General features: G+C 41.7%; 3 protein-coding genes and 1 long non-coding RNA gene across 6 annotated transcripts in view; 1 reads left to right on the forward strand and 3 right to left on the reverse strand.

Annotated features, from left to right (window-relative positions):
• Window positions 1–7,302, reverse strand: part of LOC143378456 (uncharacterized) — a 29,955-nt gene extending 22,653 nt beyond the window's left edge. Inside the window, exon 1 of one of the 3 annotated variants that reach the window (XM_076830175.1) lies at window positions 7,049–7,302. In XM_076830175.1, coding sequence (XP_076686290.1) covers window positions 7,049–7,066 — 18 coding nt within the window. In that variant the 5' untranslated portion in view covers window positions 7,067–7,302. Of the gene's footprint in view, window positions 1–1,975; window positions 2,029–7,043 lie in introns of those variants that run through there. The other 2 variants (XM_076830173.1, XM_076830172.1) reach the window with 2 other exon arrangements.
• On the forward strand, window positions 2,657–8,654 carry LOC143378474 (uncharacterized). Its single transcript, XR_013088269.1, has 3 exons — window positions 2,657–3,075; window positions 3,948–5,596; window positions 7,853–8,654. It is a non-coding gene; the product is annotated as an uncharacterized LOC143378474 (long non-coding RNA).
• A 412-nt stretch (window positions 8,655–9,066) lies between these two features.
• On the reverse strand, window positions 9,067–11,329 carry LOC143378461 (uncharacterized). The gene has a single exon (XM_076830195.1). The coding sequence runs from the start codon at window positions 11,218–11,220 to the stop codon at window positions 9,067–9,069; it is 2,154 nt and encodes a 717-aa protein (XP_076686310.1). The 5' UTR covers window positions 11,221–11,329.
• A 4,428-nt stretch (window positions 11,330–15,757) lies between these two features.
• On the reverse strand, window positions 15,758–25,920 carry Ir8a (Ionotropic receptor 8a). Its single transcript, XM_076830787.1, has 16 exons — window positions 25,704–25,920; window positions 23,361–23,513; window positions 21,501–21,704; window positions 21,256–21,422; window positions 20,993–21,184; window positions 20,658–20,828; window positions 20,372–20,569; window positions 19,902–20,123; window positions 19,449–19,548; window positions 19,193–19,370; window positions 18,108–18,291; window positions 17,908–18,029; window positions 17,393–17,540; window positions 17,154–17,323; window positions 16,784–16,905; window positions 15,758–16,122 (listed from the first exon to the last, which is right to left on the reverse strand). The coding sequence occupies exons 1-16, from the start codon at window positions 25,783–25,785 to the stop codon at window positions 15,845–15,847; spliced, it is 2,691 nt and encodes an 896-aa protein (XP_076686902.1). The 5' UTR covers window positions 25,786–25,920; the 3' UTR covers window positions 15,758–15,844.
• Between the last annotated feature and the right edge of the window lie 1,733 nt (window positions 25,921–27,653).

Below are 27,653 nucleotides of genomic sequence, written 5' to 3' on the forward strand. Positions count from 1 at the left end.
CAGAATCATAACTTTTTATTTTCCTGGAGAGAAGTGTTGAAATGCCACAACATTTTCCCCTCGATTTCAGTAAACCACTGTACCAAAGAAAGAAGGCTAGAAAACTCGTGAAAAAGCTGTTCGAATTCCAACTCTCTAAACCACAGTCCATTAAGTGAATCGCGAATTGCTAGACGAAAAACGAAATCAGATGCGTTCCACGTGGGAAAGTGGCGAGTTTTCAAAAAAAAATACAGACGCGAGGCGATTGTCCTCGAAAGAGAAAGCGTTGGTCCGCAAAAAGGGGACCACTCGTGCGATGTATTACGTCGATCCACAGTGAATGCCTCGATTGTCGACCAGACCGTCGAAACTGACCCCAGCGCCTGCTGGGAGCACAGTAGAGCCTTCATATCCTATAACCTCGATACTTGCGTCCGAGTCTTCTTCACTACATCTCGTAGACGAGTATTTAACAAGCTAAGGAAACGGGAGATGGAAATCACTACTAAAAATGACTGTATCTCAAAAAACAGTTTTTCTCTTTTTCTTTTTTTCTTTTTTTTCTTAATAGTGAAGAAGTCTTCAATACTAAAAATGACTGTATCTCAAAAATTATTTTTTTTGCACCTATTCCTATTTATTCAACTTTTTTGTTCGTTCCTAGCTCTGGAATATATAGCCTGTCAATTTTCATTCGAACCACCCTCCAGACAGAGTTGGGCATTATTCGACAAAATTTTCATTCGAATATTTATTCCTATAAATCCCCAAGATTTATTCGCGAATAACGAATAATTTTATTCGACGAAAAATTATTCGTTATTCAGGAATAAATCTGTACCGCCATTCGAGCCAGATTTATTCGAATAATAATTTATTCTTTATTCGACCTGATTGAACGACGAATAAATATGACACCAGAGATCTATCAATGGAAGCCTGCACTGTGTCCAACACACGTTTGGACGTGCATGCTCAACGCGTGCGTATACGTCTGAACGCGTGTGTTGGCTGGGTGTACCTGAACGCATAGGGAATCCCGCCTTAAAGAATTATCAGGTTATGTGTTTATATATTATGTAGGAGTAACAAGCCACGTTATTTTTCAAGCAATGTGAAAACGCCACTCTATGTACTACCGCGGTCATACATCTTCCTGCAAAGCGCAAACTATGACAAGAGTTACTTAACCTAAAACATTAAGTCCCACCGGTGTCAGACAGTGGCGCCACCATACATCGCCGAAATCACGTGATCATTTTATTCGTCCATTAACTCGACTAAATTTCCATTCGAATAAGAAATTATTCGAATAAATTTTTAAAAGTCATTGGTTATTATCGAAAAATTTCATTTTATTCGAAGTTTTTATTCGAACACTATTCGAATAAAAATTTATTCGCACAAATTTATTCGAATAAAAATTTATTCGCACAAATTTATTCGAATACTTATTCCAATGAAAATTTAGTGGAATAATGCCCAACTCTGCCTCCAGAACACCAAGACCATACCTGACAACAGTCTCCAAAGTCATCCATCGTTATCAATTTTGTTTCTTTGCATGCAATAGTACAAACTCCACCAGAGGGATAATACTATCCTAACTTGAAACCAGCCTTTCAATCTTCAAATGAAGATTGCTCCACTTCCAACCCACCTCCACCCTTAAAATTCAAAAGCCAACCAAAAAAGGGTCTCAGTACCCACAAGAACAGCACACACATAAGCTTGCCCACAAAAGTACAATCTGCATTAGTTTAATACTGCTATCACACCTCAAAACCATCATTTCCAATCTCTGAAATTCCACCACCCCCATATGAAGCTACTTCGAACCCACCCTCACCCGCAGAACCTAGAACCCACTCAAAAAAGTGTCACAGCACACAAACATGCAAAATCCACCAGCGCGGTAATACCACGCCTCAGAACCATCAGTTGTTGCATCTCTAAAATTTCACCACCCCATACAAATTTCCACGAAACCCACCTCCACCCTCGAAACCTCCCCCAAAAATGGCAAAGCATCCCCGTCCATACGCAACTTCAAAGTAAACAACGCCCGAAATCCTGCAACCTCTTTCGCTCTTCCACAAAAATTCATTACCAACCATCCCTCCCCTCAAATAATTCCCCTCGATTTTTCGCAAGGTCCGAAAGACTCGTGTCCCAGTAAAATTCCGAAACCGTTCGCCGTGCGCGAGTTCACGTTCCCCAAAACGACCGTTCGACGGGATGGAAATACACCGACGGGTTTCTAGGTCCACCGCCTACGAATCGTCCAATTTTGAACGTCTCGAAACCTTGCTCGACCCCTCCCCTCGCCCCCTTCCGCGCCCCGTCCAGCGGCTATTAGCATCCCCGCGGGACGTTCTGGTCGTGGCAGGGATCGCCGCGATCCTAGGCGAAACGACGCGCGACAGGGGCCTCGTCATCAGGGAAATTCGCAGGTGTGAATGACCCCCTTGGTACCGAGGGGCAGCAGGGAAATTTGTTGTTCATTGCCACGTGCCGTGGCCGACTCGGCGTGTATTTTTAACGCCCGTCGTTCTTCGACGTTGGCTGAAGCAAGCGTGGCGAACGATTCAGCATCCTCTTCGATGCGGGATAGAGCCTCGACACTTGTCACTATTATTATCATTGTTTTAGGGAGTTTGTTGCCGGCGATCACTTGGGAATGTCGCGGCGGTCGAGAGCGGGCGCTAAGAAACGAATTTTGGTAGAGAGTGGTGGGCGCTGTGGTATTTTTGGGAGCGTGTTTGCCGTGGAGTTTTGGAGTGGCTGATTTTTGTGGATTTTGGGCCTTTTTTGGAGGTTTGAGGGGTTTTGGGGAGGAAGATGTGGAGGATTTCTTGGGGAATGTGTTGGGACTTTTAGTTTCTAGGAGGGAGGGGGTTGAACTGGTGGGCTATAGATGTTAAGGCACTTATTGTTAGTCACACCTTGGAAGTGTGATCTAAGACTGGATCGCGCGTGGGCGATCTAGAGGATCGGGAGGAGTCTGGGCCAACGCGAAGTCACACATTAGTTTGCGAAAATTCAAGTCGTGTTTCCCGTTGACGAGATGGGAGGAGCTTGACAAGTGCAGAGGTAGTTGAATCCGCTCACGAATCTCCTGAACTCTCAAGTATTTCATAACTTCCAATACACAAACTCACGCATACCCAAATTCATAAACGTCACAATACCCAAAATCACGAATTTCCGAATCCCCAAATTCTCGAACTCGCGAATTTCCAAATCTCCGAATTCTCAAATCCCGATTTTTCAAATCCCCGAATTCTCAAACTCGCGATTTTTCAAATCCCTGAACTCTCAAACTCGCGAATTTTCAAATCCCCGAATTCTCAAGTCACGAATTTTCAAATCTCCGAATTCTCAAGCTCACAATTTTTCAAATCCCCGAATTCTTAAATCACTAATTTTCAAATCCCCGAATTCTTAAATTACTAATTTTCAAATCTCCGAATTTTCAAACTCGCTTTTTTCCAAATCTCCGAATTCTCAAGCTCGCGATTTTTCAAATCTCCGAATTCTCAAATCCTGATTTTACAAATCCCCGAATTCTCAAATCACGAATTTTAAAATCTCCGAATTCTCAAGCTCACGAATTTTCAAATTCCCGAATTCTCAAATCACGAATTTTCGAATTCTCAAACTAACAAATTTTTAAATTCCCAAATTATCGAACCTCGCAATACCCAAAGTCCTGAATCTCCGAATCCCCAAATTTTCAAATTTTCCAATATTCAAGCTCACGAATTTCCAAATCCCCAGCTCACAAACCTCCCAATACTCAAACCGACGAGTTCTCAAATCCCGAAATTCCCAAAACTCTCAATATCCAAGCTCACAAGCCCCAACGTCCTCAATTCACAAACCTCTCAAAACTTCAGCATTCCAATACCCAGACTCACGAATGAACTTTGCAAAGTCGATGATCCTTTGGATTGTGGTTTCAGATGGGCTGGGGTGAGGGATAGCGTGGGAGGGGTTGATCGAACGGTCTCGATGCATCGATTATTTCATCGACTGCCTGGTGAGATTACTCATCCGCGTTGGATATAGAATCCCGTCGTGGGTGGCGACTATAAACACGCTTCTGAGCTTTCCCTGCCTCGATTCATCGAGTTGGCTCCTCCATTCCTCCGCAACACTGTCTTTTGCCTTTCTCCCTACCATTTTCTTGCTTCAAACACTTTTATTGAATTTCTGGTATAGTTCGTCTTAAAGAATTCTGTGGCATTTCCTACTGGTAACAGTTTAGGGATCATGAGCAATAATAAAGCCTTCACTGCGCATGCTCCAACTTTCCATTAACTCCGCCCACTTCTGCTTGTTGTTTTTGGCAGACATTCTCTGGGTTAGATAAAGTATACCCAATTTTGAGTTACTCGTAACTTTTTCTTCGTTTCCATTGAGTACAAATTGTGATTTTAGGTTTACCTAGGTCATTGTTCATCTGTTGCTTTTTATATTTGATACCTATTTAATGTTCATAATTCATTTGACTTTAATTTAAACCTAATTTCCCTCTCTATATCCCCATCGCAAATATTTTCCTCTTCATTCCTGCCTACCAAAAAATAAAAAAAAAGCTTATCCCTACCTCACCTCTCCACACAAACATTTTCCCCATTCTCCACAATTACTCCATAAATAGCACATGCCCAGTTAACCCAACACTGATTAAGTACACATTCGTGGGGATCTCGAGTACTCTTCAGACCCAACCTCAGCCGGAGACTAGCAGACTTGAATAAAAAGATATTCCTGCTATTTGCAATTTTTCCAGCGATTTGCACGAAGTTCATGCTAATTAGGAAGCTGATCCAGTGGGCATAACAAGGCAACATGGAGGATGAAGTAACAACGAGCACCAAGCAAACATGAATGACCCAAGTGCCTCGGTGGAGAATCTGTTAATCGACCATAACCTTTTCCTCCTCGACGATGGAATATAGGTCGAGTGGTTCTTTCTCGGAATGGTCGCGAGGCCTATCGCTCAGATGGCCATCCTCGAGGAACGAGTTCCAAGCCACTTGCCATTTTTGCTTCGACATTGTGAGCAGACAGTGATCAAGCTGACGAGAGTCAGAAAAGGAAGAGAAGAGGGCGAAGGAGCTAGTGTGCACCATGATGACGAGGCGAAAAGATCTCGACCTTTCCCAACCCCCGTCACGTGCTCCAAAAAGCTCCCGCTATTTTCGTACAATCTGGAAACAGAGAAAATCAACTGCGCAGATCGCCTCGGTCACCGAAACGGAGGCAAATATTGCTTGGGCTGCTTTTATTTAGTGTTCAGAGATTTTTGAAGGGGTTTAGGGGTGGTAAGATATATTTCAAGGTTCTAGGACTTCGGGGTAGAATTAATAAATAAGTGTAATTTAATAGAAAATGGCACAGTCTTTTAGGATTTATGAGGATTGAGGAATTTTATTGAGAATATATGGGAATGGAATATTGAAGATTGTTGATGTTAGGAATACTGTAGGTACTCACGAGCACCGAATTGGGAACTAGTTTAAACTATCCTACCATTTCTGGGAGCCACAGACGCAATGAATCTACGCGCTGCAACGGCTCAGAGTTCCCATCTCGTTAGTCAGAGGTAAGTCGAATGGAGGGTTCAATAGTGTAGAAAATAGTGAAGCTCAGGATGCTTAGCTTCAAATTCTTGAGTTTGCAAGCGTTTCGAGCGCGGAGCATAAGTTTAGGATACTTAAATTTAGAAAGTTTCGGATAGATTCACGAACCTAAGTGTACCTGAACCGTACCTAAATTTATAAAATTTCAAATTTCTGAGCTCAGGAGATTCCCAATTCCCAAGTTCTCAAACCTCGCACTACTCAGGCTCACAAATTTTCAAACTCTCAAGTTCACAAAGCTCAAAAGACTCAAGCTCACGAATATCAAAATCTCCAAGTTCTCACACTTCCTAATACACAAGCTCACAAGTTTCCAAATTCCCAAGGTCTCAAATTCTCCAAAGCTCCAAATCCTCAAGTTCTCAAACCTCCGAATACTCAAGCTCGCGAATTTTCAAATCATCAAGTTCTCAAACCTCTCAATACTTAAGCTGACGAATTTTCAAATCATCAAGATCTCAAACCTCTCAATACTCAAGCTCGCGAATTTTCTAATCATCAAGTTCTCAAACCTCTCAATACTTAAGCTGACGAATTTTCAAATCATCAAGATCTCAAACCTCTCAATACTCAAGCTCGCGAATTTTCTAATCATCAAGTTCTCAAACCTCTGAATACTTAGCTGACGAATTTTCAAATCATCAAGATCTCAAACTTCTCAATACTCAAGCTTGCGAATTTTCTAATCATCAAGTTCTCAAACCTCTCAATACTCAAGCTGACGAATTTTCATATCATCAAGATCTCAAGCCACCAAATACTCAAGCTTGCGAATTTTCTAATCATCAAGTTCTCAAACCTCTCAATACTCAAGCTGACGAATTTTCAAATCATCAAGATCTCAAACCTCCGAATATTCAAGCTCGCGAATTTTCTAATCATCAAGATCTAAAACCTCGGAATACTCAAGCTCGTGAATTTTCAAATCACCAAGTTCTCAAACCTCTAAATAGTCAAGCTCACAAATCTCCAAATCCTCAAGTTCACAAACCTCTCAATACTCAACTTTACGAATTTCCAACTTCTCAAGCACTCAAATCTCCTAACACCCAAGCTCAGGAGTCTCTAAATCCTGAAATTCACAAAACTCTCAACATTCAATCACACGAATCTGCAATTCCCCAAGTTCTCAAATATCCCAATACTTCAACCCATGATCTCCGAATCCCCAAATTTTCAAACGCTCCAATACTCTAATCCCAACAAATCCACTACCCAACATGACAGATCACAAGATATCCAAGCTCACAGCCCTCGTACTACTCAAACCCATCGAACATGAAGCAAACTTCCACCTACAACTCTGTAGCCCCAGCAAACGAAGTCTAAGGAACCCCATCGGGGACTGATGGTTCCCCCGAGTCTGCCGGGCTAGAAAATGACGATAGGTACGGGAAAAGCCATTCTTACCCCACGAAGGTCGAGGTGCTCATGTCGGATAATCTTTGGTATCCGCTGGACGATACGAAATCCGGTGTCCAGGGTAAGCTCGCGCCTATTCGTGCCGCTTTCCACCAGCCGACGATTGGAACCGGTTCTCTCTGGCCGTGTCTGTTCCTCGGAGGTCCCGCGAGCGTATGTAGGAGGTGGAAGGTGGAATATATGGAGAAAGGGACGAGCAGCACCGATGCCGACACTAGCGCGCGCCCGCTGCTACTGCGGGCAAAAGATCTCCTGGCTCGATCATCGCGCTGCGCGGCCACCCGCCATTATTCCGATTGGGCGATCCTCGATCTTGGATGGCGCGTACGGATGAATCGGTGTTTCGGATCACGCACAATTCGGGTGGAGATTAAACGGTTTGGGGTGGTGGAACTTGGGTGGTTTTGGGGAGGTATGAGAATTTCAGAACTCGTCAGTTTTGAGCATTGGATGTTTTGGGAATTTGGGGATTCTGCGTGCTCGCGAGATTTCAGTATTACGAGGTTTGTGAACTTGAGGATGTCAGGACTCGTGAACTAGGGTAGTGAGATTTTTGTGAATTTTTATATCTGGGGAGTCACGAGCTTGGAAGCTTCAAAATTTGTGTATTTAGGAATTTTAAGACTTCGGCATTTGGGGGTGGAAATTAATGAGATTCGATAGTATAAGGGACTTTGTCAAGACTTATGCGTCCTCAGGTGTCCTCTAAGTTTAGCTCCTTCAAAATTCACACCCAAAACCTGTATTACATTAAACTCATAAAAATACACTTCTAATTACAAATTTCTGTTTTTCAGACGGAACGTGCCTAAACTTATTGCCCCGATCTTTCCCAAACGCCAAACTCCATTACCTGGAAACTGCGAATTAGCAAACACCACTCTCCCTTTCTTCTACGCAACTGATTTCGCGTCAATTCCGCGATCATTGAAAGCGAGATTGGTTCCATCCGATCGCCGTCGCGCTCGAAGGAAATAATAGCGTCCGTAAACGGCGGCAGGTGGTTTCTCGACAAACGAACCCGGCACAAAAACGACCTTTCCTGATCCTGGTATCACACTTTCGTCGAGATCCCGTCGTTTCTTCATCGTTGGCCAACTGTGACGAAAGTAAACGCCGCCAGATTAAGCTTGGAAATAAACAATAACGCGAATCGTCGCTTTCTTCTCACCAGCATACGCAAGAAGCCCTCCATTTTCTTCTCGCCTTACGCAAAAATGGCAAAAAACACTCGCTGCGTGTCCAACCCAAGGAAAACCTCTGAAAGGACGTCGAAATCGCGTCCGTTCGACCGAAAACATCTATTGCGATACACTGGCACGGATATTAATTAATTTCACTGGCGGTTAAACAAGAAATACGTTTAATCACGAAACCATACAACAGTCGGGGTATGACATAACTTAGAATAACAATAATAATAACGTGTCGTCGTTAATCGAGTGTTTTTACACTTAATAATTATTTCTCACCGATTTCAACTAAGTAAAGGGGAACGTTAATAATTATTCGAACGACAGTGCACTGGAATATAATAATTGTTTCTCAAATCCATAATTATATTAACGATATTAAAACCTTACCAAAATTGTATTCAAACATAGTAGCCTTATCATCCACTTTCTATTCCCTCAAATTTAAAATAACGTATGCCTAAATATTTATCCATCTAGAAACATGAGTTATAACAATAATCAAGATTATTACAAATACCAAAATCAGGCTTCTTACAATTCCATACATATTCATCCATCCACATTTCTTTTTCCTCGACAGAACAGTGCTGTAGCTCAAATCTTTATTAATAAAAATATCAGGTGGTGCTTCTTAATTTTCAAACTCCCCATAAAGACGCTCTCCACAAAACAAACCCAAGCGCAACTCCTCAGTCCTCGTTCGAGCAATTAAAAACGCTTGAATTCGCATCACCCAATTTTCTTCGAACTTCTCCCAAGAAACCTCTAAATCTTCCACTGAACTAAGGGTGCTAAAAGTGACCAACCCCAACCTCCTAGACTCTCCCAGACATCAGTGCCCTATCAAACTCCTTCTCGTGCTCAGAAGTGCTCAACATGAAGGCTGGAAGCGTGAAACCAAGTACCCTATCGTAGACGGGCCTAGTTTCAGCGACATATTCATAAGCTTCGGCTTCCTTCCTCTCCTCCTTACTCCCAGGACCTACAGCTTCTCCCTTAACATCGATGTTCTCACTAGCGGAAGCTTCTGGCTCGGCAGGAAACTGATCCTCAGCAACAATTGACCTGGGAACCTTCTTCGAAGTCTCTGCTTCAGCCTCCTTCGCCTCAGAAGGAGCAGTTTCTCCCCCAGTCTCATCAGACGTGACAAACGCGCACTCCTCCTTCCTAAAACCCTTCTCATCCACGCACTGGTAGCAAGTCATCTTGTCGCGCATCATTTTCTTACAATTAGACCTATCCTCCTTCCTAAACGCCTGCAGGAACTTCTGTATCTCCGCTTTCTTCTTGAACGCGTCGTAGAAGTCTGCGTCAGGCTTCTTGGCGCCCGATTCCGTGGCTGTGGACCCTTTCGATTCCGACCGCGCCTCGCTGGGGCCTGAGGACTCGCGGAACTGCCGCTTGGCGGCACTGGCGCTGGCGTAGGGACTCTTTTCGGTGGAAAAGGAGTAACTGCGGTCCTTATAGGAGGGTTCTTGGGACTCTTTTTGGTCGGAGGCTTCCTGGGACTTGTCTCCAGACTCGGTAGGGCTGCCAAAGGACTTGGACTTGGTGTAAGAGTAACTTTTGTCAGTTGGTTCGTATTTATACGAGCACTGCTCGGAGTTACTGCCCGTCTTTGGGTCCTTGCAGACTTTACAAGTCATAGAATCCTTCTCCACCTCCTTGCAGTTGCTTGGTTCGATGTTCTCAGCGATCCTCTCTGACTCTGACTTGGACTTGTCATAGTCGGAGGACTCTTCCTCCTTGGGGACCGACCTGGACTCCTCCGAGGCAGATGTGTAGTAGCTGGGCCTTGTCTCATCCTCTTTGAAGTATGAACTGGACTTGGGGGGCTGGGGTTTCTCGTAGAAGCTCTCAGGAATGGAGTAGTCCCTGTGGTAGTCGTCAGACTCGCTACCTAGCTTCTCCGAGGCCATGTCACCCTGGGACCTTGGGTCCTCCTTGGAGGAAGAGCCTCTCGGGCCCCCGAAGCTCTTGGACCTGCTGAATTTGTACACTTTATCGTCCGGCTGATAGGTGTAGGAGCATTTCTCGTAGTTTCCACCAGTTTCTGGGTCCTTGCAGACGGTGCACGTCTTCGAGTCCCTCTCCACCTTCTTGCAGTTGCTGGAGGAATCCTTGGACTCTTCGCGTGACTGTTTTTCAGGCTCATCTCCGCCAGCGGGGCGCTCTTTGACTGGCTTGCTCTCGGAGTACTTCCTACCAGCTTCTTCTTCTTCTTCATTGTCCCCAGCCCTTCTTTGTTCGGGATTCTTGAAGGAGCTGGACTTACTATAAGCGTATGCTTTCTCGCTTGGCTGACGAACGTAGGAGCACTGCTCATACTTCCCATTGCTCTTGGTGTCCCTGCAGACCATGCAGACCATGGAATCCTTCACCACCTTCTCGCACTCCTCGTCCCTCTGCCTGTACTGCGCTGGGACGCCATCTGTTGCTTCAGAGAAGATCTTCTCGTTGAATCTGTACGGACTGTCGTGCTTCCTGTAGTCATCCGAGCCTCTGAAGCCAGAGGAGCCGCCGCTGGACCTCCTGCTCCTGAAGCTAGAGGGCGTGCTGACTTCTTCCACGTTGCTGGAGTCTGCCAGAGGCTGGGACACGTAGGAGCACTGCTCGTAGGTGGCTCCGTTCTTCGGGTTCTTGCATTTGTAGCAGACCATGCTGTCCTTGGCGTTGGTGTCCCTGTTGGTCTTCCTCGCCTTGATCTCCTGGCAGTATGGGACGCCAGATTTGAACACCACATCTCTGTACTTCTGAGCGTCTTTGTCTGTGACCGCGTAGAAGGGGGATACTAGCTTTTTAGAGTGCTTGTTCTCTCTGGGCTCTTTCTTGATAGACGCTAGCCAGTCTCTGGGACCGTCGAAACGCTCCACGGAGTCGAAGATGGGGTGCTTTCTTCTGGACTCGGAGGAACCGCTGTGGGATGGAGACTGGTCGGAGGTGAAGGCTTGGGGAACCTCGTCGTCCATGTAGCTCCATGGGCGAGGAGGGGACAAGGATTTGAAGCGCTCCTCGTGGAACTTCGCGGTTGCTGAGGCCCACAGGATGCTCAGCGCCAGGCAAACCTGTTGGGGAGAAATTCAGTCGGGGTATGAAGAGACTTCTTTGGTGGTGACAGTGTGTCACAGGGTGGGTAGGGATGAGGATGTGGTGAAAGGGGGAAAGGGTTATTTGATCTGAGGAAGAGGTATTTGTTCTGGAGAATATAAGGGGGGAAATTGTTATTTTATTTGTTATGGACAATATAATGGAAGAAATTGTTATTTTATTTGTTGTGGAGAATATAACGGGGGAAAGTGTTACTTTATTTGTTTTGAAGAATATAATGGAGGATATTGTTATTTTATTTGTTGTGGAGAATATAACGGGGGAAAGTGTTAGTTTATTTGTTATGAAGAATATAATGGAAGATATTGTTATTTTATTTGTTGTGGAGAATATAATAGGGAAAAGTGTTATTTTATTTGTTGTGGAAAAAATAATGGAAGAATGTCTCATTGTATGTGTCCTGGAGAATATAAAGGGGGAAATTGTTATTTTATTTGTTATGCACAATATAATGGAAGAAATTGTTATTTTATTTGTTGCGGAGAATATAACGGGGGAAAGTGTTATTGTATTTATTATGAAGAATATAATGGAGGATATTGTTATTTTATTTGTTGTGGAGAATATAATAGGGGAAAGTGTTATTTTATTTGTTGTGCAAAAAATAATGGAAGAATGTCTCATTGTATTTGTTCTGGAAAATATAATGGGGGACAGTGTTATTTTATTTGTTCTGGACGTTCTCTAGGCAGAACATGGTGTCATTGAGTAAGTGATACTTAAGCTGACTTCTTTAGTGAAGTTTGTATTGCAGTTATATAATTGTTGGCAGGGTTGTGCAGGAGTGTAACATCGGGGGTACATTAAAAAATACAATTTTGAATTTTCAACTTAAGGCGAAGAATATTCTTCGAGATGCTAGAAAAAGTGATTAGATCATGGTGTTGGAACTTTTCAAGGTTAAACGTCCATCCCTTTGCTGTGAATTTCGTTCGAGAGGGACAAAGGGTATTACTGCTGTACTAAAATGTAAGTCTGAAAGTACTAGCAATGAAAACTAAAGGGCCATTATAATAGTCGCAGGAATTTAAAAAAAAAAAGTGTAGTAATGAAAAGGATTACAAATTACCTTTTGAAAAAGTGACGATCACAAACGAATTACAATATTGAAATAAATTTGCAAGTAAAAATTACCACTCGCCATCCAAAGCCGTAAAGTCAACAAAAGAATTATGATTTCAAAATGAATTTATAAGCAACATAAAGTAGTGGAAGGGATTCCTAATTACTTTTTAAAACAGTCTCAATCAGTAATGGAATACAAGAACGGAACAAATTTCCAAAAAGCGTGACAGAAAAAATAATTACATCTTTATCCAAAGCAATAAAATCGGCAAAGGAATTTTAATAACAAACTGAATTCACAACAAATACAAAGTAGTAAAAGGGCACATTAATCGAAGAGTGATTGTAGAAAACACTGTAAGTGCGAAAATTAATATTTTTTTATCGAAAAATGTTCTACGTGTTAATAGTAACATTATAGTATAGAATTTGTTTCCTGGCAGTTACAGTGTTTTTTACAAGCACATTTCAATTGCTTTTGAAAACAGTCTGTACCGCAATGGAATTTCTAAGAAAAGCGTAGCAAAGAAGAAGCTTATTAATCGCGATTGAAAACAGTAAGGACAACGAACCTTATAAGACGCCATACTGCTGATTCGCCAGACGGTGAAGCTTAGTACGTTTCCGGTTCCGGTTCGGCGAGCCACATCACTTTCCCATGAAATGATCGCTGCGTTCGCTGGAAAGGCTTTATATCGACTTAGGGTACCAAAATGGACCACACCCCACCTTCGCTCTCCATCAATCTGCCCAGAATCAGTGGGCACACCGATCGATCAGAATGATTTGGATCATCGACCGTGAAACAGTGCCGGACGTTGTCTGTCTGCCCGTGGCGACTGACAAATCTCCATTTTTGCCTCATTAACACAGAAAAAAAGCGGTGACAGAAACTGCGTCGCTCTGGTCCTCAATCAAAACAGAGGGGGTGGTCGAGTGCTCTCGAGGAAGAACTTGAGGACGCTTCTGAAGAATCGAAAACCTTTATTCATTCGTTTAATGAGGTTTTAGGAATAGTAATATAAGGAATAAAGGTTTTAGGAATAGTAATATAAGGAATAAAGGTTTTAGGAATAGTAATATAAGGAATAAAGGTTTTAGGAATAGCGATGCGAGGAATAAAGGTTTTAGGAATAGCGATGCGAGGAATAGTAACAGTAGAGTATTGTAATAAAGAACAGTAATATATATTTTCTTATATTTAGAAGATGGTAGGAATTGTAACTAAATTTTAAAAAATTTTAAATAACAGGCGTACCTTATTTTATAATTATTCATCACTCGAGTAATTTCTGTGATTTAATTTCTGTTAATGAAGATTTGCAGAATAATTAAGGAGGGTGCAGATTTGTGCAATAATTTAATACATATTTATCTCTTCTTTTAAAGTGAATTTTGCAGCGGATAAGCTGGACTAATGGGATATGTTCGCGATGGGTGTCAATAAGGGTAGGTGGAATTCCAGATAGAGATGGAGCTCCCGGGTGAAAAGGGCGATCCAGGGTCCGTCACTGCGACGGAACGTTACGAATCAGAAGGACACAGCCGAACGATCGCTAACTGGCCACTTTCATTTATGCAACTCCGTTACCGCGGCCGACGAAAAAACGCCCGGCGACGGACAATAACCCCATGGAGCACGAACGATATCGTAGACGAGGCTTCGCCGCGAAAAAACCCTCTCCGCTGAGTAGTTTTCTTTCAGAACCTGCTAATCTTCGCGCTCGTAATCGACGCACCTCAAGCGCGACCCCAGAGACGCCGCCGTTTTCACGCCTCTGTTTCGAAACACAGATTTTCTTCGCGCAGGCTGTGCAGCAGGGAACTTTGAGTAATGTGGGACAAATTTGTGTGAAACAACGCTCGTGTGAGTCACTTGAATAATTTGGGAATTAAAATTGATTTGGGAAGGTTGAACGAGGGTGAAAGAAGGGGAAAAGAAGAATGAAGCTTTTGAGATTGGTACCTAATTGTGGAGATAGAGATAATTTTGGGGAAGACAAGCTGGGATTGTAAAATGTGGTGGCTTCTGTTAAATACATCGAGGAATAGAGAAACAGTGACTTAAACTCTTGTTTGCCTAATTGCACGTGGAACAGATCATATTCCAATCTAATGAATCTCTGATATGAAGTGAAGAAGGTGGTCGATTTGGAGTGGAATAAAAGAAAAGATGATGCAGCATAATTATTGAAAAGGATTCTTAACTGCGAATGAAAGAAGAATCTATTGAAATTCGAGAAGGTGTTTCATATCTCTTCCTCCTCTTTGAATGCTCATAACTTGTAACTTACCAGGTTGCTTAGCTACAAGTGCCCTTATTTTTAAAACAATCATCCCCAATCTGTTGCTCCAACTGATCCACACTCTCAAATTAATAAAAAAGCAAGCAATAAACTTTAATTTCAACAAACGTGAAGCACGAAGTTTTTTAACGCATAAAGTCATTTTGCAATTTGGAAACTCCAACTCTCTACCTCCACGCTCGCCGCCACTCTCCATCCAACAAACTTTTTGCTAGAAATTCGTAAATGCTCCGTGCGTTTCGCCATAGCCTTCGATAAGTAATCCATAATCGAAGGAAAGGGGCACTGTTCGTTAAAAGCCAGATCGACTCATGATTGTTTCCGGGAGTCGCGACAACCATGACGAACCTGCAAAACGAGCGACCGACGCTCGAGCTTCTTACGAAATGCGAAATACAGTAAAGGGCCCCATGCACGTATCGATACAGATCGCGACACGTGTGTCCGAGATTTTTGAAAAGTATCAAACAATGGATACACTTTGAAAGGAAATCAGGAAACGTCAGTTCCGTTCTCAGGCTTCAGTTCTCCAACACGCTAAATATTTAATAAAACATAATGCCCGCATTATCGATCGTAAGCCATTTTAATAACACTCCAATGTGACGTAAAGATATCGATACAGATCTGACCGTGCATGGAGCCCTTCACCCTCCGTGGTCAGACCTTATAATCACAAACTGGTCCTGCGGGGTTCACTGCACCCCAACGTAATTTTTCAGTTACCACTTTCGTACTTTTTAATCTTTTAACTTTTCAGTGATAATTGTACACTCGTAATACTTTTCCTAGAAATATAAATTTTGACATTTGTATTTGAAAAAAATAGTTGTGGATAATAGCGATTTTTCGTTAAAATTCGCTAAATTTTTGAATTTTATTATTAAGGTCTAAGAATTTGCAGAAATATTAGCAGAGGCACATACTGGGGTGCAATACACCCCGTGTGACTATGAAGTGTTCTTCGTTTAAGTTCATCCTCGTTGCGGGCATTTTATTAACAATCTTTGAAACAGACCAGGTCGTCCTTCGTCCATTGACAATTTTATTAATTACCACAGAAATGCTGTGACTTCGATTTGTCGTGGAATTTTCAGTTTGATTTGGTGGGTGTTCACTCTTTGAAGGGGAAGTTACGTGGGTAGACGGAAATGTGTGAGACACGGGGCGGATTGTTCTGTTTCTCGAAGAACGCGTTCGTGGGTGCTGGCTTTAGCTGCAGCTTCGACGCCATCTTCTGCAGCAGGATCTTTTCGTTGTCCACGCTCTTGGGCGTCTTCTTGTCTTTCCCTTTGTCCTTTGCATCGGTTCGTTTGCGGTAGTAGAGGACCTCGCCGACTAAGGTGATCATGGCCAGGGCGAGGCCGAAGAGGGTTGCGATGAACACCCCACCTGAGGGTTTTATTTAAATTAATATTGACTACCGGGGGTGCACTTACTGTAAAATCGACATTTTTCAAAATTGTCAAAAATCCTCCGAGATATGTTTATATATCCCTAAAGACTACGACATATTCAAATTTCAGCCACATCCGAAATGTTACTGCAAAAAGTGTCCGATTTTCCGTGGAATGTCGTACACGAAAAATTATGATTATTTAGTTTGAATTTTGGGGTCGGAGAAATAGGGTGAAATAACCTGTTGAAAATTTAAAATTGTGTTCTTATAATTTGTCTTCGTAAGTTTCAAATTTCTTCAGATTGAAGTGTACTTTTGGGGGGATTAAAGGTTACAAGGTGAATTATGTGGTTTTAATTTAAAAGATAAGGAAGATGAGGAGCAGTGGATGCTGAGGAGTGGTAGAAGGACTACAGCGGCCATTTTGTTTAGACCTTTCTCGTTTACTTATGAAGGAAGAGTTGTAGAGGAACAGTAAATAATAGCTGGAGTCCTAACTTGGGGAATAACAATGTTATAATTAAAATTGAGGCTCAGATCAAACAGAAGGAGAGCAGAATGGACGACACCCCTTGCGAGTTAAAGCTTAGAGCTCTTTGGAAACTGTGGGAGCCTTTGTGCCATCGCTATCAATTACAATTAAGACTACCTTACCCAAACTCTCCAGCGTGATTCCCTCGTTGTCATCAGCGTCCGAGCACTGCGCCTTCAACGACTGGTTCCAGTACTTGGACGTCAGTGTTTCGAAGTACCTGTCCTTCTGCAGATCAAGAATCCTGCAAAGAGTCCCTTTGCACTTCAAATTCTCTTAATAGCAAAGAGCAAATGTCTGAAAAATGTCTCTCGAAAAACTCTATCGCTCCTACAACACCCCCTGGTGCTTCGGAGAAACCTAAACGGGGTATCCCGAAGGCAATTGATGATCAACAAAGAGGAACAAGAAAATGAAGAATTCTGTGGAGACTTCTCGAGGTACAAAAATGAAATGGGAACGAGTGAAACGATTTTCATTTAAAAGCAGTACCTTCTGCTTATTTCCTCCTGAAGATGACTCCCCTGTTGGACAGCAATGGCGTAGGGCTGCTCGGCGAAGACGTCGCCAACTTCAGTCAGGTTGCAGTTCCTCGTCACTTCGTACTTAATCTCCGACGATTCGTGGATGAACGCGAACTCTGAGGTCTCGCTTTCAACCACCTGAGGAAAAGGAATAAGGAAAAGGGCTTCGGTGTCTAGAATTTTCTCATGATGACAGAGGATCAGTACCTTACGAAAACCTCCGACAGAGGTATTCACAGGGCCAACCTGCGTGATCGCCTGCAGAATATGACCGTATTGCTCTTTGATGGGGTAGTCCCAGACACGGTACTCCACCTGATCGCTGGTGCTGTTCAACGTGATCTCCTTCCACACGCTGGGCATAAATCAGGGGAATTTGAATTTTCTGTTGGGTCTGTGTGAGGCGAGGAGGGCTAGTGGTTGTATCGCTAGTTTGTTTCTCATGACGGCCCCCTAGTCACGCGAAAAGGTCACCGTGGGATTTTAGTAAGTGAAAGTTTTACACTACCCCGGTTCCTCTCCTAGGTGGCCACGTTAAAAGAAAAGTTCTAAGTCTGGTGACTTAAGGGTCCATTCTACTGTACAGCTCGAAAAAGAAGCCTATTTTCATGAAATTTTTGTCAAGGACTAATGTATGGATTTTAATGTTCTTTTTTATTGGTTAATTGTTTATGTAACAAAAATAAGAAATAGAAAACAAGCCCAAATATCTCGCAACTCACGTGTACAATTTATCCTCAGCGTGCTTCATGTTCTTGAAGTACTGGTGAACGCTGGAATTATCCAGGACGGTGTAATTTATTCGGGATTGTCTAGCGAGTTGCTCCAACGATTGCACGGGCGTCTGTATAAAAAATGCAGGTGAGCCTCGCGAAGCTTTAACAGCTGGTACATATATGTTAATCAAGGAAATTGAAGGAACCTGCATCCTCTCCACTGTCAGGAACGCAGCCAGATTTGCTGTGAACGTGGCGAGCATGAGAACCACGAACAGCCAATAAGCAGCCACCAGCGTTCTGCTTGACAGAGCTTTTGGAGCTTCACCCCCTCCTTGGGGCGTGAAGGATGTCAACGCGAACCAGAAGCTCTCCTTCAGCGTGAAATCCCTTTGAACAAAGAATTATCATCTAATTCGAAACTACTTTGCATTGATTTTCAGTTAAAATCGTAATCAAAACCATATTAAAACTTCTCTAATTAGTGAAATATTTGAACATTCGAATATTTAAGTAGGTACTCGAATGATATTAGTAGAGCATTTGAGTTTCCGAATGTTATTAGTCGAATATTTGAGTATTCGAATATTTTTACTCGAACATTTAAGTATTCGAATATTATTACTAGAATATTCAAGTATTTGAATAATATTACTGGAATATTTCAGTATTCGAATATTCAAATATTTGAATAATATTACTGGAATATTTCAGTATTCGAATATTCAAGTATTCAAATATCATTACTGGAATATTTCAGTATTTGAATTTTTAAGTATTCGAATATTATTACTGGAATATTTCAGTATTCCAATATTTAAGTATTCAAATATCATTACTGGAATATTTCAGTATTCGAATATTTAAGTAATCAAATATTGTTGCTGGAATATTTCAGTATGTGAATATTTAAGTATTCAAATATTATTACAGGAATATTTCAGTATTCCAATATTTAAGTATTCAAATATCATTACTGGAATATTTCAGTATTTGAATATTTAAGTAATCAAATATTATTACTGGAATATTTCAGTATTCGAATATTATTAGTTGAATATTTAAGTATTCGAATATTATTATTTGAATATTTAAGTATGCGAATATTATTACTCGAATATTTGAGTAATCGAATGTTATTATTCGAATACTTGAGAATTCGAATATTATTATTCGAATACCTGAGAATTCGAATCTTATTATTCGAATACCTGAGAATTCGAATGTTATTATTTGATTAGTTGAGTATTCGAATGTTATTATTCGAACACTTGAATATTGAAAATCTTACCGGCAAGGGTACGGGTACAGTCGTTTATTGTTCCTCGCACTATAGGGGGAATACTTATCCAGTATCCAGATCATGATCCCCGTGAGTGTTAGTGCCCCGACTATGCTCAGCCAGACCTCCACCTTCAGCACCGTCATGAACTTGAACAGGGATGGTTTACGAACAGGCTTCCTTATCACTTGCAGAAGAAATTAATATTACTGTAATATGAACACAGACTCTATATAAATACTTGCAAAAACAGATATCTGTTTACCAATCAGTATACCAGACTGCTCAAAATAGGGGGCCACGAAGTCGATGACCTCCTCGCGTTCGGACGTCATCGTCAACGCTGCAATTACGACATCGGTTTCCTAAAGCAAAAAGCATAGCTTTTAATTAACACAATGAACATTTTAGGCAGATGGGAAGTGAAAATTCCTCAGCCTTGGAAATATTAGTTCGAAACTGGGTGCTTTTAGAAATGCAGTCATTCTTGCAGGGAAGCATGGCGGGCAGCAGACTAGCAGGCGCCTGTGAGTCAATGTACCGGGTGTATCAAAAGAAGCGTTGCAAAGGAAGTTTCTATTTTAACGAAAGTTAAAGTGTTTTGAGAAATAAATTTTCTATGTTATGAGATTTTTAGAAATGATTCTTATTTGTATTATTTTCTACTTGTCTCACTTTACTGTATTACACTACTAAAGCAGTGGAGCATTGATCTCACCCCCTTCGCAAGGTCACCGATCAGTCCATCCCATTGTCCATTGGGTAACTTTCTCCCAAATTGTCGATCGGCAGGGACAACGAGCTCGTAATCGAATTGCATCTCTTCAGCCAGCTTGTTCATGAAGTCTATGCAGTAACCTTCCCATATTTCCTTGCCGTTCTCGTCTCTCATGACTCGCCCAGTGATTGGGTCTTCTTTGGGCATCGACCAGGGAACTGCCTGATCCAATTTTAACATCCATCATTAATTATGCAGCTATAAATGCTGTAGAAATTTAGTGTAGTATATTCCATGGATTGCAACAGTGATACGAGGTCCTGTAAATCGATACTCGTCTCTACCTCGATACTAGATCGCCTGGCAAACCCCCAAACTAGTTCATACTGGTCTCCTCTCTGTATTTCTCTTTGGGAATGTACATTGGAGGCCCCACTGCTGTTTGATATATTAGAGGTTCTACTACTTACAGGAGCAGTTCCAATTCGAAGGAACCTTCTAGCAGGTTGAATCTTCTTCCCTTCAACTTCCTTGATCTTGGTGTGCCTCGTCCAGCTAGCAAGGGGCTCCAAAGTCCCATCGGCAAGAGTCTCCAAATCGATTTCAACTTTGTACGTGATCAATCCTTTCTCTGATAAATACTCGAAGGTGTCATTGCCCCCCAACCTCTAAAATAAAAAATTAAATTAAATTCAATAGTATTGTATTCCCTAGTATTTGTAACTTCTTCAACGGATGAAAGCTCTGAAGGCTCACAGCTATCAAGTTCTTGTTGAAAGCTTCCAACGTGGCGTTCGAAACGGTCTGAGTCTCATTTGGGGAGTTGCATCGACCAGTTTTTGGCCCCACGCTGATTCCTGACTTCTGCAGCTCGACCATCAGGCTCACTATGAGGCCCAGCAGTCGTTTAAAGTAGTGGGAGAATACCTGCATGGGATATTTTTAAATGAAAAGCACACTGATGACGGAGAGGACTGAAGGAGAGCAAAGAAATGCACAGATTAAGTAGAAATCTATTAATTCAGATAAACGAATCTAAGAGCAGACGAAAGCAATAAAGTAGCATGAGAAATCGAAGAATTTTAAAATACATGAACTTCAGGGGAGCAATTGCAAGAAGGTTCCCCTATCAATCGGCAGCAAACGTCCACCCTCATCGACAAAATGGTAATCGATACGTTCAACCGCGCGTCACCGGTGATGTACTTGAAGTCCTTGTAATTATGGTCGGTGAATGCCAAGTTCCATATTTGGTCTCTTTTGACTAGACCACCTTGGACAGCCTGCAACGTTTTATTCCGTTCGAATTAGCCGCAAACTTGATAAGACTATGAAGATCGTTCAAGTGGCTCACGGTTCTGAAAAGCTCCTCCATTTTGGACGTGCCAGCGTAGATCGTGTAATAAGATGGCGATGGCCTCATGCTCCGTATCTTCGACACCGTTCTCTCTGTGAAGTCGTCGATCACGACCAGTCGTATGATTGAGTTGCCGATCAAATAATAGAGGCTCTGATTCAGTTCTGGAAGAAGCGAGTCGTTTGGCGCACAGCTGCCAGGGAGGTCGGCTGGGAGATGAGAAAGGGGGTGTTGGTACGTACCCCTTTCATCTTCGAATATCAGGCCGACGTCGGTGGCGTTCTTCAACATCAAAAGATCATCGATCGCCTGCACGTACGGATATATCTTGCAGTCCCCCCGTTTGTATATTATTCCGTTCTCCTCGGCCAGGAACCGAAGCTTTTCCCAGCCCGTCCATGTCATGTCGAGTATTATACTGATTCCCTTAAATAAGGCAGCACATACTGCAAAGGTGATTTTAAGGAAACGAGAGTAAGAACAGGCCGCGAGTACTTGCGGGCGGGGTTGGTGGTAGGTAGGTGATATCGCTGCTAGCGATCGCTTTGGACCTTGCGGATTTATCTAGTTGCTAGTGGGTTGGGTGTTCGGGGTATTAGGTACTTGGAATTTTAGGTATCTGGAAGGTTAGATATTTGGAATATTAGGTAAATGAAAGTTTAGGTATTTAGAACTTAAGGTATTTGGGACTTTAGATATCTGGAGCTTCAGATATTTGAAGTATTAGGTTTTTGGGATATTAAGTATTTCGAAGATTAGGCATCTGGAGCTTCAGGTATTTGGAATATCAAGTATTTCGAACATTAGGTATCTGGAACTTCAGGTATTTGGAATATTAAGTATTTGGAGCTTTAGGTATCTGGAACTTTAGGTATTCGGATCTTTAGGTATTTGGGACTTTAGGTATCTGGAGCTTCAGGTATTTGGAGTATTAAGTATTTGGAATATTAAGTATTTGGAGCTTTAAATATCTGGAACCTTTAGCTACGTAGAAGCTCAGGTATTTGGAACTTCAAGTATTTGGAATATTAGATATTTGGAGCTTTAGGTATCTGGAACTTTAGGTATTCGGATCTTTAGGTATTTGGGACTTTAGGTATCTGGAGCTTCAGGTATTTGGAGTATTAAGTATTTGGAATATTAAGTATTTGGAGCTTTAAATATCTGGAACCTTTAGCTACGTAGAAGCTCAGGTATTTGGAACTTCAAGTATTTGGAATATTAGATATTTGGAGCTTTAGGTATCTGGAACTTTAGGTATTCGGATCTTTAGGTATTTGGGACTTTAGGTATCTGGAGCTTCAGGTATTTGGAGTATTAAGTATTTGGAATATTAAGTATTTGGAGCTTTAAATATCTGGAACCTTTAGCTACGTAGAAGCTCAGGTATTTGGAACTTCAAGTATTTGGAATATTAGATATTTGGAGCTTTAGGTATCTGGAACTTTAGGTATTCGGATCTTTAGGTATTTGGGACTTTAGGTATCTGGAGCTTCAGGTATTTGGAGTATTAAGTATTTGGAATATTAAGTATTTGGAGCTTTAAATATCTGGAACCTTTAGCTACGTAGAAGCTCAGGTATTTGGAACTTCAAGCATTTGGAATATTAGATATTTGGAGCTTTAGGTATCTGGAACTTTAGGTATTCGGATCTTTAAGTATTTGGGACTTTAGGTATCTGGAGCTTCAGGTATTTGGAGTATTAAGTATTTGGAATATTAAGTATTTGGAGCTTTAAATATCTGGAACCTTTAGCTACGTAGAAGCTCAGGTATTTGGAACTTCAAGTATTTGGAATATTAGATATTTGGAGGTTTAGGTAGTTGGAACTTCAGGTACTTGGAATCTTTGGTATTTGCAACTTAAGGTACTGGTGATGTTAGGTACTTAGAACTTTACCTATTAAGAATTCTAGGTACTTGAAACTTCAGATCGTATCCGTTAGGTATTTTATACTTTGGGGACTACCGATATTAGGTATTAACAATCCTAAGTACCCAGAATTTTAGACATCAGGAATATTAATAATAATATACAACTACTAATAGAAATATTGACTATGAAGGGTTCAAGACCTCCACAGCATTATTACTTCCTTAACCTTTTTCGAAACTGGCCGCCAAGTTCACCCTATCCAATTCGACGGTGGATATATGTACGGTGATGAGGTCGTCGCCGAAACTCTTCTCTGCCTGGGGCACAGCCTTGTTCAGAACACTCAAAAGTGATGCGTCTGGTTCGTCCACCACTATCACTGCGCAGCGTCACAAACAATCAACGAATATTAACCATACCTCCAATGGAAGAACAGAAGCATTTCCACTAATTAATTAGCACTAACGATGCTGAAAATTTGTTTTCCACACATTTCCCGTCGCATAATTTCCCTGGATCACGTAAGTGCACGAGCCACGCGAACTCGTTACGCTATATTTTATTCGAACCGATCCGATCTAATCGTGCATTTATCTACACATTATACCAAGAAATGTGCACGCCAATTAAGCGAAGCCATTTTTTCCCGTAAAATCGCCCCGCAAGATATGGAATACTTTCTGCATATTTCTTTCAGCGTACACTAGAATATCTTGTACATACGGTGTTCCAGAAGAAACTCAACAAAATTTAAGAACCTGTTCTGTTGCCATCTAGAAACATATTTTCCAATTTTTTTTATATTGCAACCTATATTTCCCTTCTGTTGTTTCAAAGGAATTCCCTTATCACGAGAATAGTGGGTACTCAAAATATTTAACTTGACCAAAATATTTAAATCAGCCAAAAGTTTCCTTAACTTGCAAAAGGGTGTTTTTTTGTAATTTATAACTATTTATTTTATTGTTATATATTTTCCATTTTGCGAATAGTAATGAAAGATTCCAAAGTTTGGTCACGTGCTTTCGGAACACCCTGTGCATCCTATCTGAAGCAATTATCGCGCAACGATATCTTCCAGCGCATGTTTCGCATCTTTTCCCATTTCCATTTTCCTCGGTGATCATCTGCACGCCTCCTTTTGTGTGTCAAGGGCCAGGGAAACGCGAGGATGGTTGCAGGAGATGCGCAAGGTTTTAGACAGACGTTTAGGGTATGCATAATTCAGGTGATAGCATAGGCTGGACTCATATCGAGGACGAATGAAAGTTTCATACGAAGCAATTAATGATTAAGGAAGTACTATCGATGAACCTAATGTTTACAGTCTTCTGTGTCCCCAGGAAGCAGCTCTAATTCGCTGTTCCACATTTAGAAACCTTAAAGCACTTAATAGGCATTTCAATAGAAAATAATACTCAAAGTTGACAGAATCCTTACGTTGCGAAAACAAATGTTAACACTCTAAGCCTTTTAACTTTTGTGCGAAGCGTGTAAAACTACATCAGACTTTTAAGAACTCTTGGACAATACTTTCGATGTTTTTCAGAAACATGGTCGCTAAATCGCGCCACAACCTCGGCGTGGAAACACGCCAATAGCAACCGGAGTGAGGATCTTCCAGTAGCCACAAGAAAAACAATTCTCATCCCCCGTGGTGTCTATTAGCAATAAAATCGCTTGCATATTAGTTTCCTCTGACTATTCAGCAATTATAGGGCGTGCAAGACTCAACTTTCTTCGAATTCCATGTACTTCCTTCAGAGTACAAGCACGACCAGTCATTGGCACCAACACAGCGTCCGAATAACTTCCTATCCACTTCCTGATAATAATTTGTGAACCTTTGCATGTAAAAGAAGTCGGCGGTGTAATAAAGTAAAATAAAATGAAATAAAATACAAAAAAATCATAAGCAATCCTTATCCCACGCTATTTATCAGACATACATAAAACAAAATATAGAACGTAAATGAAAATAGAACGAAAGTAAACTGAATATATGAAGAATATAACTACCACACGTATACTTTTCCAGAATTCAAAATCGCAACCTTTTTTCATCATTTCTCATAGGCAAAGTCAAGATGAAAAATCTGAATCAACCACCAGAAATGTCCCCAAGCACTTTAGGTGCCACGGAGACTTTAATATTAATATATAAAGCAGAAAGTGCTTGTGTGTTTGTCTACCACCTAAAAACTTTCGAACTGTAAACTCTGGAGTGACGAAACGTGTCCCCGCTCATTGCGCCTAGCTAATCCAGATGAATCTAACTATTCTGCCAAAAAATAAATAAAAAATTAAAAAAAAACAAATTCTTTATAAAATCAGAATCTAAACTTCGGGCGAATCCGAGTAGTAAAGGTAGTAGCCCATAAATCTATCAGTGCATACAACTCCCCAGCCCCGTGGTGCTCCTACAGCCCCTCAAGCCTCTTCAAACCTCATCAAACCCCAGCAAACTCTATCCAACTGAAGCGACTGCCGAGTCCCAAGAACAATTACAAAACGAGTTACCAAAATCTTCGAGTGGGACTTCGAGGATGATACCACGGAGGACACTTACGCATGGTCATCGGCGTCTGAGAGGCGGAGGGTCCGCAGAGGGTGCCGAGAAGCAGGACCAAGGTCTTGAGCGTCGCGGACATCGCGGAGGGCCGTGTCGGTGTGCAAGGATAGACGAGCGACGGTCACATATGAACGGAAACGACTGGAGAACCGTGGAGGACAACGTCGACGGTGACGCCTGCGCCTGGGCCCCCGCTGACCTATGAATATTGCACCTGTGCTTGTGAAATCGTGGTCCTTCTTCTGCCACGGTGATGTGCGCTTCGACTGTAAGCGAGCAGGCCGCGAATCACACGGGAACAAAGAGCCTGGCAGCGATGTGACATCCTGACACGTTACGCCGTCCGCGGGGGAATCGATTTATCGGTCGACGGCTGCCAAGGATTTTCGAGGTGAACGCGCGCGGGTCGATGCCGACCCGCGAAACGCTTCGTGGCTTCTGGTGTGTTCCGTTTCTTTCGGGAGAATCTTTTGCTGCGCGCGAGCTTTGTCCGAGGGTTCTCTTGTGTGGCGCGAGGGTTGGCCCGTGGGGGACCAAAGTTGGCGTTTCATTGTTGAGGATTTTTTTATGCGGGGTAGTTATGGAGTCCGTGAATGATATTTCTTTATTTTTCTTTTGGTAGGGACACAGAGCTTGGTGAAGTAAACAATTCTTGTATTTAAAGTTTTGTTGTACCTTGTTGCGTTATGAAGTTATATTATAATAGTGCGGATAATTTAAGGGTGGTAATTTAAGAGATGAGTTCAGCCCTCCGGGGTAGATTTCTGTAGGAAAATATATACAATCTGCTCTACGTAATTTTAGGCTTGGGAAAGCTTTCTGGCGAGGCTTGTTCTTTTTTTAGTATCTAGTGGGAGAATGGCCCATGTGGGACCAAAGGAAATTTTGTAAAGTTCTCCAAGTGTCAAGAACCTCTTCGAGGGAGATACCTACTTGTGTAGCTCAAGGCATTGTTGTATTAAACAAATGGAGGACGATTGGGAGAAGATGGCAATCGTGGAGTAGAGAAGTGTGTCATTTGGAAATGACCTTTCACAGTTGGAGGGTTGTAGATGATTTACCACAAGTTTGATCAGAGTCCTATGTAGTCAGTGGCCGAACAGTTATTTTCGAAACCTATTCAAGCCCTGCTTCAAACTCTCAGGCCTTCCAAATAGACCATAACAAACAAGTAGAAAATAATTACAGTATCTAACACCATGATACTTAATAAAAAAAAATAATGCGAAGGAGTGAAAAAAATAAAAAATTTGTTGGTCGTGGGATATATATGTACGCCTTTCGTATACTGTATTGATGGAATTGGCTGTGTATATATACAGGTGTATATATGTCAAGTCAACTAACCCCATCGTATTTGTCAACTAACCCCGCAGCCGGGGTTTGTTGACTTATTCGTCTCACTACTCTAAATATAATAAAAACTACGACCTAGACCTGAATTAAAACAATTTTAAAAATTAAGCCTGTATGCCTAATGAAATTTGTAAACTTTTGGTGTGCAACAAGTCAACAAAATACCAGGGCTCCTACTATTTCTCGGATTTACAGATAACCGAGTCTTGGGTATCCGAGTATATTCGGATACTTATTTAATTTAGATTCGAGTACCTGAGTATTTAAGGGAAATTAAAAGAAACTAAATTTCCAAAAATGGCTTCCTTAACAAAAAAATACCCATGCATACCTGCAACGTCAGCAACTTCGGAGAGGGTCTTCTTTACAGCGGCTAATATTGCAACCACCAAAAAGATCACGTTTGTCACCGGAAAATGTAAATAAACTTGTCTTTTCATACCAAAATAGGAAGTTATTATCTTAGTGTGTATGTATAACTGTAAATAAAATATTAATATAATTTCCTTCGCATTTCTTGTTTTAATCACTTCGGTTAAACTTGCTCTCTTCAATTAGAATCGATATAAAGAAAGCTTTATTCAGCCATGA

This window comes from Andrena cerasifolii, chromosome 2 (genome assembly GCF_050908995.1).
Source record: "Andrena cerasifolii isolate SP2316 chromosome 2, iyAndCera1_principal, whole genome shotgun sequence".
In the NCBI taxonomy this organism is placed as follows: domain Eukaryota; kingdom Metazoa; phylum Arthropoda; class Insecta; order Hymenoptera; family Andrenidae; genus Andrena; species Andrena cerasifolii.